This window comes from Ovis canadensis, chromosome X, assembly GCF_042477335.2.
Source record: "Ovis canadensis isolate MfBH-ARS-UI-01 breed Bighorn chromosome X, ARS-UI_OviCan_v2, whole genome shotgun sequence".
In the NCBI taxonomy this organism is placed as follows: Eukaryota; Metazoa; Chordata; class Mammalia; order Artiodactyla; family Bovidae; genus Ovis; species Ovis canadensis.
Genome location: NC_091727.1, coordinates 116,691,712 through 116,704,023, shown reverse-complemented (window position 1 = coordinate 116,704,023; position 12,312 = coordinate 116,691,712). Strand labels below are relative to the sequence as shown.

At 44.6% G+C, this 12,312-nt stretch overlaps 1 protein-coding gene, 1 non-coding gene and 1 pseudogene across 2 annotated transcripts; all 3 read right to left on the bottom strand.

Annotated features, from left to right (window-relative positions):
• Window positions 1–237: 237 nt before the first annotated feature.
• On the bottom strand, window positions 238–3,622 carry RPL39 (ribosomal protein L39). The gene is made up of 3 exons (XM_070290832.1): window positions 3,540–3,622; window positions 1,851–1,954; window positions 238–461 (listed from the first exon to the last, which is right to left on the bottom strand). The coding sequence occupies exons 1-3, from the start codon at window positions 3,540–3,542 to the stop codon at window positions 413–415; spliced, it is 156 nt and encodes a 51-aa protein (XP_070146933.1). The 5' UTR covers window positions 3,543–3,622; the 3' UTR covers window positions 238–412.
• On the bottom strand, window positions 909–1,040 carry LOC138931260 (small nucleolar RNA SNORA69). Its single transcript, XR_011446506.1, has one exon. It is a non-coding gene; the product is annotated as a small nucleolar RNA SNORA69 (small nucleolar RNA).
• Window positions 3,623–6,981: 3,359 nt separating the features above from the next.
• On the bottom strand, window positions 6,982–8,540 carry LOC138930039 (vasculin-like protein 1; annotated as a pseudogene).
• Window positions 8,541–12,312: the final 3,772 nt, after the last annotated feature.

Genomic DNA, 12,312 nt, shown 5'->3' with positions numbered 1-12,312 from the left:
GCTGCCTTCAGGTACAAGGATGACACATACGTGTACTTCCTATTACAGTAGGTGTTAAGAGCTGCTAGTTATAGGGAACAATAAGACAACAAAATTTTTAAAAGCCAGTTCCTAATTTACTAGCTGTACTTCTAAGTACTCGGTAGCTAAAGAACATTTCTATCATTGGACAGCCCCGTATCCTAACTGACAGGAATATTTATTCAGTACGTCATCACAAACCATATAATACAACAGTTCCAACGTTTCATATTTATTACTGAGTCTCAGACTGATAGTTAGGAAATAAGATACATCAGGAGCCAAGCATTACAGTAGTGATGTTCTCACTGTGATTTGGCTGCTTAAAAAAGTGGTCTTCACATGTGTGGCACACATGTGAAGACCACTTCTTATAGACCCAGCTTGCTTCTTATAGACCCAGCTTGGTTCTTCTCCAATGTCTTCTCTTGGAGTTGTACCTACACAGAAGGAAATACCAAGTTACAAAGGCAGTCTGACCTCAAATTAGTTGCTCTTACTCACCATAAACTTCGCCTTAAAAGTACCATAAAAAAAAAATCTTTGAAAGCAAAGGGTTCCATTTTCCCTTCTTTAGCAAGTTTGGAGTTCTTTTTGGAGAGTAAAAAATGATTTGCTAGATGTGTTAAAGAACTAGTCAAATCAATTTTTTACCTCTCAAAATGACTCCAGGCTAAGGAAAACACACTCGTTCTTTACTGGGAGTAAGTAGTAGAGAAGCTCACTTACTTTTGATTCAACAGAACTGGAGCAGACCCAGACGGAGATATATAACCCCAACTACTAAACTAGATCAAACCAGTCATTCTACATAATGGCTTACATGTACATACAAGCTCTTGCATAATGTTAATACATTAATATCCTCAGTCACTTCAAAGGCCATCAACTGTTCATGTCAATCTGTCATGATTTTACCCCCATAAATGGCAAAATCAAAAAACGATCAACAGATTTTCTGTCAGCAGGATAATGTCAGTACTTCCACAAAAGAAAGCACTGTAATTGCAACCTGCTTTCTCTGCATTTTAAAAGTTAGACCATAGAGCAAAAGACCAGCATCTGATAATTGCAGGTACCCTCTACTGAGCTATGCACTGAGCTTTACATACATTTCTTTCATTTCTCACAACTACACAGGCAGGTCCTACCATCACTGATGGGATACAATAAATCAAAGTTTGCAATTGGCCTATAAAGCTACAGTGGGTTGCGATTTCCACATGTCTAACTGGCTAAATGAACTAAGGAAATGGGCCTTCATTTTAGCCCTGACAATTCACATCTCAACCTTGGTCTTCACATCAGCAAACTAATCCCACGTCTATTTGCCATACAACCAAATCAGACTTCTACACTAGCTTCACAATCTTGCACTCCTGAGCTTCAGTGTTTATTTTGGCAAGGACTCACTTGCTAGGCCCAACCTACAGTGTCAGCTTAAAAATGCTCTGAAAATACTTTGGTTGAAAGGCATGCAGGAGAGTCTTAGATCCAGCTTTGTCTAGAGTTAACCTAAATGACCTCAGAGGTCCTTTGGAGAAATTCTAGTAATGTCTTTCTCCTAAAACCATCAGCTCAATTCTGCAGGGGAAAGCAAGTCTTTCAATCTTCAGAAAAAATAAACAGTTTCTGGTCTTCCCACTGGGATGTGTAATGAGAGAGCCACCTTATGTTCTGGCTCAGAGGGAAAGCAACCAGGAAATAAAAAAAAGAATTTCAGAATGGTGGCACAAGATTAATTAATTAAACTGCATATAACTTTCAACTGTGCACCCAAAGTAATCCTAAATTTAACAAAACACATGGGTGGGGGAGTGTGTCCTTACCTGATTTTATTGCCAGTTTTCATTCGAATCCATTGAGGAATGGGACGATTCTGCTTTTGTTTCTTGGCCAGGAATCGCTTGATCCTGAAAGTCTTGTGAGAAGACTGGGAAGGAAACGCAATCAATTTAACAGCAATACCAGAACTTATTCAAAAGTTGGGAACTCTCTAAATCCAACAAATACTCAAATGCTTAATATATGCCCCAAACCTTTTCAATGCTAAACCCATCACTGCCCCTTGCTTTGTTCCTCACTTTCCCCAAGGCAGATACAAGGCTAGGGTGTGATCCAGTCTTCCCTGCTGTCACCCTAGGACTGAGAGGACCACAATCACTGAAGACTGGGACTAGAGCACATGGTTTCCACTAACAACTTGCAAGTCAACCAGCTTCAGTGCACTGTTTTGTACACCAGGGTACTGGGAATCCCCTGGCAGGCCAGTGGTTAGGGAATCTGTGTTTACACTGCAGGGGGCCACCTTCGATCCCCGGTCGGGAACTAAGATTCCTGCAAGCCATGCGGTGCATTCAAAAAAGAGAAAAAACACCTTACACAAAGTCCTTGACATTTGGCAGACCTGTTCCAGCTCACCGACCATCTTGGTATTAAATCTAACTCTACTTAAAATGTCACTTTCCCAAGTTCCCGCTGTTTTTTGGCTTTCATAAAGAACTTGGGTCATCTAGTTAGTGTTAGTCGCTCAGTCGTGTCCGACTCTTTGCGACCCCATGGACTGCAGCCCGCCAGGCTCCTCTGTCCATGAGATTTTCCAGGCAAGGATACTGGAGTGGGTTGCCATTTCCTTCTCCATGGGTCATCTAATCCAAACCCAAACACCTCCCTCCCCGGTGTGCAGTAGAGTTCAGAGAAATGGCCTGAGTGCTGGTTTAAAGTCTGACCGATGTGGCTCAACACACCCTTGCATAACAGGAGTTATTACAAAGGAAAAGACTACACTCCTCTCTCCCAGCTCATAGCAGCAACTGTAAATTTCTGCTAATAAAACCGTATAACACCAGATACCGATCCTCTCCACATCTAAAAGCATATACACAGTTAAAATTTTCCAGGGTACTATCACAGGAAAAACCCAGTTTTTCCCACAGGAAAAATCCGCACGCGGCTAGCATTTTACGAAGAACGCCCGAATGACACACAGATTCACACTACATCACCCCTTGTCCCTCAAGTTTAAACGGGGTAACGTTCAAGTTCCCGAACAAAGGGCTAAAAAATCCTATAATCTCATCAAGTGGAAGGATTCTGGCCCCCAAGTTAATAAGTCTTCGAAAACCAGCAGTCCACATTCCCTTGACCGAAACATCCCGCGTCTCACTGACAACATCCCGAAGTCGGCCCAGTTTCTGGGACGCCCACTCGACGTCTTGCCCCAGAAACACAGTTCGCTCTGGGAAAAACGGGAATCCCCGCCCGCCTGAGTAACGGCCTGCAACACAGAGAGCCCTCTCGGACCTTGCGGGGCCGGCACAGCCCGCCCTTTCCTAGGCGCTAGCTCGCTCGCTTCCCGCCAGGCCCTCGGGCTGGAGCCGAGGCCAAACTCCCATCTCCTCTGGAAAAGGCCTTAAAAAGGATCCCGCACCTCGACGCAGCCCGCGGCGCTGGGGAGCTAGCAGAGATCTCAGGTCTCGGAAAGCCACCCCAGAACCGATGGTAACGGATGGACTTACCATGGTGAGGAGAGAACTCAACCGCACATACGATGGCGGAGAAGAGAAAAGAGGAGGAAGTGAGCGGAAGGACGTGTTTAGAAGGCGCCGCTGGGGGCGGGGCTTGGGGAGGTCACACTGTGCGCCAACCAACGCCCTCTGGCGGTCCCTCTCTGCCCACGCTCCCGTTAGACCGTGGGAAAGAGCGCTTGTTCGTGTGAAATGGAATTTGGTTTGCTTCAGTTACGTAACTGGGTTCCTCTGGAGCCTGTTAGTGTGCCAGGGGCACCTTGTGTCATGGGTGAGGCAGAAGGTCCATGATAAGTGCCAAGGCAGAAACCCTTCCGAAGGCGGGAGGAGCAAGGGGGCGGGGCTATCTCCAAAGAGGGCGGGGGAGACGTCATGTTCCAGCGCAAGGGACTTCGGTCCTCGGCTAGGGAGGGAGCACGCGAAGGGGCGGGGGCGGGGGCGGGGCGGGGGCGGGGCGGGGGCGGGGCGAGGGCCGCCCAACCAGGGAGGGCCAGTGGGATTTGCACCCACACCTGCTTCTCTGCGGGGCTACCCTGGTGGTTAAATGGCAAAGAACACGCCTGCCAATACAGGAGATGAGGGTTGGATCCCTGCGTGGGGAAGATCCCTTGGAGAATCAAATGACAAACCACTCCAGTATTCCTGCCTGGAAAATCCCATGGACAGAGGAGCCTGGCAGACTAAGGTCCCTGGGGTCGCACGGAGTCGTGTTAGCGACTAAACAACAGTTCTTTCTTGGCAGTCGCTTCTTTTTCTTCTCCACATTTAAAAACAAAGACCTCTATCTTTTCAATCACTTCAAGCATTTTTACAGTAATAGATTTAGGTAAGGATTTTTAACAGCAGAAGTTTAGTTACTTTAATCCCACTTAGTGTTTAGGTTCAGACCCTCATCCAAACTTACATTTGATTCAAGTGAGACCTCAGGCTTCTTACCTTGGATTTTTATTATTTATTTAAGAGCCAGTATTTTATTTTTGGTGGCCAGAAGGAGCAACAGATAAATAAGCCTTTAATAGATGAATTTTAATTGTCATCATCATCATCATAGCTACCATTTCCTCAGGTTTAGAGTGTGACTGACACTGCTAAGAGCTTATATAAATCATTCTTTTAATTCTTACAGCTTCATAGGGCACTTGTTCTGCCTGGTTTTCCTTCTACCTTGCATGTCACCCTTTCTGAGTTTTTTTTGCTGATTCTTCCTTATCTCACTTCCTTATCTCTCTTTTTTTAAACATTGTAGAGCCCTGAGGTTCAGATTTGGACTTCTTCTCTTTCCTATATACACTCTCTCCTTTGGTGACCTCACCCAATATCATGGCTTTAAATTCTCTCTTGGACTTCTTCCTTGGAAGTCCGGTGGTAAAGACTGCGCTTCCAATGCAGGGCACATGGGTTCGATCCCTGGTCGGGGAACTGGGATCCCCCATGCTGCACAGTGCGGCCAAAAAATAAAAAGGAGTTGGTGGTTTCTGGTAGATCATGGAGAGAAAGGCAGGAAGGAGAGACATTAAAGATGCAGGGAAACCCAGGTTTAATAGTGTGGGGGTCTCAGCGGACACAGTGGGCAGGCTGAAGAGCATCAGGAAAGAAATTTGCCTTGAAAAGGACAACAGTCGTTTCCCAAGTTAGGAGGGAAAAAAGATGGATGAAGAGAGAATTTGTTTTTGTAAATTTAATTTTGTTTTTTAATCATGTAAATATTTTCCATGGTTCCACTTACATTCTATATGGCCCTACATTTCCTCTCCTAGATGTTTCTCCAACAGAAAGGTGAACAAATATGCATCAAAAAGTATGTACTGGGACTTTCCTGGTGGTCCAGTGGTTAAGACTCTGTGCTCCCAATGCAGGGGGCACAGGTTCCATCCCTGGTCAAGGAACTAAGGTTCCACGTGTCATAGGGTGTGGCTTTAAAAAGTAAATATATATATTTTTTTAATTTGAAAAAAGGCATGTACTAAATTGTTTATAGCAAAATTATTTCTAACAACCCCAAACAGGAAACTGTCTATCTTCAACTGAACATGTAAAGTGTGGTATATTTACAGGGCTATTGTACAACAGCAGTTTTCAAAGTGTGATCCAGGGAACTCTGGGAGATCCTCAAGACCCCTTTCAAAGGGCCTGCAGGATCAAAGTATTTTTATAATAATACAAAGAAGTCATCTGCTTCTTTTACTCTTGTCCTCTCACAGGTGTACCATGGGGTTTCAGAGACTCGGTTCGGTTCAGTTCAGTTCAGTTCAGTTGATAGACATAATCCACACGAAGGCCCTTTGTGAAAGTGTTAGTTGCTCAGTCATGTCTGATTCTTTGCGACCCCATGGACTCTAGCCCACTAGGCTCCTCTGTACATGGAATTCTCCAGGCAAGAATACTGGAGTGGGTTGTCATTTCCTTCTCCAGGGGATCTTCCCCATCCAGGTATCAAACCTGGGTCTCCTGAATTGGCAGGCGGATTCTTTACCATCTGAGTCACCAGGGAAGCCCTAAAGGCCCTTTGGAGTCCTTAATAATTTTTTTTTTCTGGTTTTATTACTGGTAGTTTATTGCACATGTTTTTCTGCATCAAAAATGTATCTGCTAAAAGGAGAAATGGGTGTGTCTGAATTCAGATCTTCCTCAGACCTCTAAATCCACTCATCTAATTTTAAAGTAAATATACTTTTTACACAAGACAATCCAAACTGATGCAAAATATTTATTCCAAGTTAGTTATTTTATGCAGTAGTTTTCCCCCTCAACAGACTTGTGATAACTACATCTTTTAAATCTATAAATAATGTTATCAAAATAATCTTAATCTTTGAAATCTCACAAAAATTTATATTTTACAATCCACCCTGAATATCAAGGCTGCAAGAATAACACAATATTTCCTATATCCAAATATTTTACAGCTGTACCCAGAAAGGGAAGAAAACCACATATGCTTGGTTAAGGGCTAACGTGACCCGAGCAGCCAGAAATAAAATAAAATATCCAAATTGTTAGCATTAATTTAATACAATTATAACTTCAATAGTTACTTTGTCATTGACAGTGATTGCTTGAGCAATGGGCTGAGTGCCCCAAGGGCTGGTAGTAGAAGCTGTTGCTGCAAACCAGTGTGTCCTCCTCACTCAGGACTGCCAGCTCCCACCTGTGCATTGCCCCATATATGCTTTGTGTATGTGTGTGTGTGTTTTTAAAGTTCTTCCCACCACACAAAGTTCTCTCTATTAAGCAGATAACAGGGAAGAACAACAACAAAAGCTGAACAAGCCAATTGCTCACTTTCTCTTTGGGATATGATTATTTCCCTTGTGCGTGAAGTATTCAACAATAACATAGAAAAGGAAAAGAACGATTTCTTCTGTGTAATCCCTAAACACACAAGCTGAGTTTACTGGGTCAGATTTAACTGTGAGCACTTATATGCCTATTTTCAGGCATTGTCATCAGATGTCTCACTGCTACTTGTCTCCTTGGCCGAGTCCTTAAACTCTGCTCTGCAAATGCTTCTCTTAGGGGAGAATAGGCTGGAACTTCGACCCTGCAAGAAGCCATTCTTTCCAAAGCCATTTCTTCTCAGCTTCTCTGTCTTCATGTGGAACTCTCTGAGCTCATCCTCTGTGAAGGGAAGGCAATTCTCATCATTTTCAGGATACTCCTGCCATCCCATTGCTTTCAGTAACCTGTGCTCTGCTTCCAAAGAGTGAGAGGGGGGCCTTCCCTTCCTCTTCTACAGGGAAGTGAAGTGAATTGAAGTGAAGTGAAGTCATTCAGTCGTGTCCGACTCTTTGCGACCCTGTGGACTGCAGCCCACCAGGCTCCTCTGTCCATGGGATTGTCCAGGCAAGAATACTGGAGTGGGTTGCCATTTCCTTCTCCAGGGAAAACGAGACCATTCTGATGACAGCCTTCCTCTCATTTTCCTTTGGTTCAGGTGTGCTGTTGTCCTCCAAATCTTCCAACTTCTTACCCTCTCTGCTCTCTGAGAAACCCCCATTCTGGTTATCCTTCAGAGTCTTCAGGAAGTCGCTCTTCCTGTCAGTAGTTCTGTGGGTCAACTTGGTCAGACGAGAGGCGCTGATCTCAATCAGAGGAGTGGTGCTGGCGGGGCTCTCTTTGGGAGAGGCTAAAACTACACCACCAGCCAGTACTACTGGTTTGGTAACAGAGATTGGACTGGTAAAAACAGACTCTCGGCTAGAGGAAAGGGATCCTGATTTGTGTTCCATTCTGTTAGCTTTCCATGCACTGGCCTTGGATGGAGGTGGTACAGGCTTAGGAACCAGGTTCTTATAGACACTTGGAACCATGGTTGACGATTTGTTTCCATTTGCATGGTGAGATCCTGGTGAGGTGAATGCAGCAGAGAAGGCAGCAGCAGGATCCTCTCTGGAAAGTTTTTTGATGACTAGCATTTTGGAGGGCTGCTTGGCACTAGGTGGGCTTTCCCACACTCCAGAAGGGGTCCCAATAGGTCTGCATGGCTGATTGTGTTTGCCAGCTTCTGGATTCAAAGAAGGAAAGTCTTCCTCTTCAAACTGCAACTTTTCCACCTTCTTTCTTCTCTTCCCTAATATCTGCAGGTGGCTTTTCCTGAAAGGCACAGCCTTTCTGGGAGTGGAAGCTGCCATTCCAGTGGCAGTGGTTTCCTGTGCCACCCCTACTATGCTGGCTCATGCCATCACGACCTCGTGAAGAGCCATGCCAACCAGATAGGTTCCCTATGATTCCAGCATATGCTCCCTTAGAGACACCAGAGTCCACAGAATCATGGCGAAACAGGGAGGGCTGGTGCCAATAACCTCCTGTCGTTCGAAGAGATCCATTGTTGAAAAAGCCATCAGAGGAATTATGTCTACAATGGCTTACTCCAAATCTACCATTTCCTTGGGGTAGGTGCTCCCCATGTTTTTCAAAAGTCACTGTAGGTGACTTAGCTGACTGTGGCGTTAAGAAATTTAGCCAAGCAGGAACAAAGTCATGCTGCACCATTTAGGTCCAGTGTCTCTTTTCAACAAGGTGAGGCATCCAAGCTCATGACCAGGATCCCAGAGTATAACCTCTGTGGTCCTGCTTCCTGAACTTCTTGAGTTGCCAGCTGGATTTCCATGGGGTTCTCTTGTTAAAAGGGTACTTAATTAGGCTGGCCAGCAGAATGCCTTACGATGAAGCACAAAGAAGCCAGGCTCTTTGTGGATCAATCTCTCAGTCCCCTCAATTGCTCGTCTTAAACTATCTAGTTCCTGACATGTTTCCCAAAGGGGAAGGGGAAAGGGGAAAGGAAAGGGGAACATAAAAAGTATTTGTTACATTTAAAAAATGGGGGGGAAGGGGAAAGAGCTATATCAATGTTTACCTCATTCAACTTCCTTGAGTGATGGCACTACGATGTTGCTTACATAGATAATACATGGACATTTGCACAGTGAATGCAGATACTGTTCACAAGGTCATAGCTTAAGAAGACAGAATGACTTCTGTTTGGTCAAATAATGTCATTGAAGTGATAGATCAAAAATAAAACATTGAAGAGCTATAAAAGATTTTCTGAGTAGTCAACTCTAGTAGCAAAACATCTACATTACAAAGCCTTTAATTTACAAATCTCATTATTCTTACACAGCTGTAAAAATAGTCTGCAGGTATGAATTTATATGTCCTATCCTTCAAAATCTAAGGACATAAGAAACCTTGTTAAAAAGAAAAAAGAGAGGAACTTGATATGCTTTTCCCTCCAAGAATAGCAGCTTTCTAGGCAAATTTCTTGGTATAAAGCTCCCAAATGTTTTTTCTATTTCTTTGGTCCTCACTATTTATAAATTTACAGCAAAATTAAAACAAGTAGAAAGGCAGGGTTTAAGAATAGTCATGGAGAAAGTTCCAAAGTGAGGTTTTCTTCTCTTCAGTTTTCTGTACTTCACTCATTCTGCCCGTTCCCGAAGACTAAATTGAGTTAATGGAAGATAATAAGAATCTTCTGCTTCAGTAGAGAAGTCACTTTGGATCCATTTTTATCGTTATTAAATCATTTAAAAGGCCACAGGAATCTATCATGAGTAGCGGAGGGGCTACAGTTAGGGACCAGTCGTGGCATCTGAGGGTGTGTCCCCAGCTTCCTGATCCGGCAGAGGTGGAAAGCCCACAACCATAACAAAGGTCTTCCCACTTAATAATTTTTAACTGTAAAGGGGTCCTAAAGACTAAAATGTTTGTGAACCGCTCCTATACAGCAATGAGAATAAACAAACTACAGCTACCCACAATGGCATGGGTGGATCTCACAAACATCCACTAATGTGGAACAAAGGAAGCCAGACACAGAAACATGCTTACTGTATGATTCCATTTATGTCAAAAAACAAAAACTGGGCGAGGCTAATCTATGCCTTTAGAAGTCAGCATAGTGGTTGTCCTTGTTGGGGGAGGAGACACTGGTCACATTCTATTTCGTGATCTGGGTGCTAGTTCTATGGGTGTGTTCCCTTTGTGAAAATTCATCTAGCTGAACACTTTGGGTTTGTGTGCTTTTCTGTATGGGTGTTATATTTCAACATAAAGATACTTTTACTTGGATCCAAAGATAAAACTATAGATGAAATGTAACTCAGTCCCCTGCATTGGACTCGAGGAGTCTTTTTTTTTTTTAGTATTTATTATTTGGGACTTCCCTGGTGGTTAAGAATCCACCTTCCCATGCAGGGGATGTGGGTTCAATCCCTGGTTGGGGAACTAGGATCCCATATGGTGCAGAGCAGATTAGCCCTGCATGCCCACGTGCCACAACTAAGACCCAATGCAGCCAAATGAATATTTTTAATATTTATTATTTTTATTTATTTGGATGCACTGGGTCTTAGTTGACTAAGCACGTGGATTCTTTCTGTTGCAGCATTCGAGATCTTAATTGCGGCATGTGGGATCTAGTTCCCGGATCAGGGATCGAAACTGAGTGCCCTGCATTGGGAGCATGGAGTCTTAGCCACTGTACCACCAGGGAAGTCCTTTTTTTCTTTCTTTATTGCCTAACTCCCTCCCTAGAAAGTAAATTTCATGAGGTCATAGATTATGTATTTTGTTCACTGCTGTCTTCCCCAAGCCTAGAATAGTGCCTCACACATGGTAGGTGCTCAGTAAACATTTGATGAATGAATGACCTTGGTTTGGTGGTTTAGTCACTAAGTTGTGTCTGACTCTTGCAACCCCATGGACTGTAGCCCACCAGGCTCCTCTGTGCATGGGATTCTCCAGGCAAGAATACTGGAGTGGGTTGCCATTTCCTTCTCCAGGGGATCTTCCTGGCCCTGGAATTGAACCCAGGTCTCCTGCATTGCAGGCAGATTCTTTACCAACTGAGCTACAAGGGAAGCTTAATGAATGGCTAAAGACCTCAGACAGACAAAACAGAACAGGCCCCTCAGGGCAGTGGACAGCTTCAGTGTTTGGCCTGGACACTTCTTGTTTGAGGAACCCCTAAAGCACTTCTGCCTAGCCAAGAGGGTTCCTCAGAGTAGAGCTTCAAAAAGAGTGGAAACAAGGAGACCCACAGGGGCCGCTGCTGCAAGTCCCAGCACAACCATGCGCTCTTTCATTGTAGTGTCCCCCAGCCTCTCCCACCATTCCTTGCAGACTTAACTCCTGGCTCACTGCTGCTCTCTCCAGCACTGTCATGATTTCGGGTGAATTCAGCATCCACTTGTAGCCTCTTGTTCCTTTGCCCTGCCTTCAACCTTACGACGATCCCACTCTCTGCTCTCCTTGCAGCTAACTTCCTGTAGGACCCCAATACTGATGATGCTCCCACCTCACTAGGACCACTCAGCCTTTGAACCTATACCCTTTCCCTATTCCCTCCGCTGCCCCGCCATGTCTCCTCTTCCCTCCTTATTTCACTTAAATTGTATCAGCCACTCAGTGGTCCACACCCTGCCCTTTTTTGTACTTGCTTGGAGAAACCGTAACCCTGGTAAATCCAGTTCACCTCCTTGACAGCCTGTGCCTCTGGCAGCTGAATGAGGCTGAAGAAGACTGACGGGCCTCCCTTGAGGTTCACAACCTCTGGCTTCCAGTGGTCTCTCAGTGCTGCCCTGCAGCTCTGAACTCCCCCAGTGTAGCCACCCTCTGGTCCTCTTAGAGCAGTGCTCTTCAAAATTCAGCGTGCACACGAGTCACCTGGGAAATTTGTTGGACATGGACGACAGGTTCTCTCTTTTTTTTTCTTTTGGTTAAGCTGGGTCCTCGTTTCTGCACTTGGGCTTTGTCTAGTTTCAGTGAGCGGGGGCTACTCTCTAGTTGCAGTGTGCAGGCTTTTCATCACAGTGTCTTCTCTTGTTGCGGAGCACAGGCTCTAGGCATGCAGGCTTTGGTAGTTGTGGCACACAGGCTTAGTTGCTCCATTGCATATGGAATCTTCCCAGATCAGGAATTGAACCGGTGTCCCCTGCGTTGGCGGGCGGATTCTTACACACTGTACCACCAGGGAAGTCCAAGATGAGAGGTTCTGAGTCTGCATTTCTGACAGCTTCCCAGGTGACCCCTGGTCCCAGAAAGGGCCTTAATCAGGGGGCTGGCACACTGTTTCTGATAGCAAATATTTTAGGCTTTGCAGGTGACATACGATGTTTCTTATAGCTAGTCAACTCTGCTGCTGTAGCTACTGTACATAAACTAATGGGTGCGATCAGGTTCCAACAAAATTTTAGTTACAGAGACTAAAATTTTAATTCATAGAATTATTTTATATCACAAAATATTATTCTCTTTATTT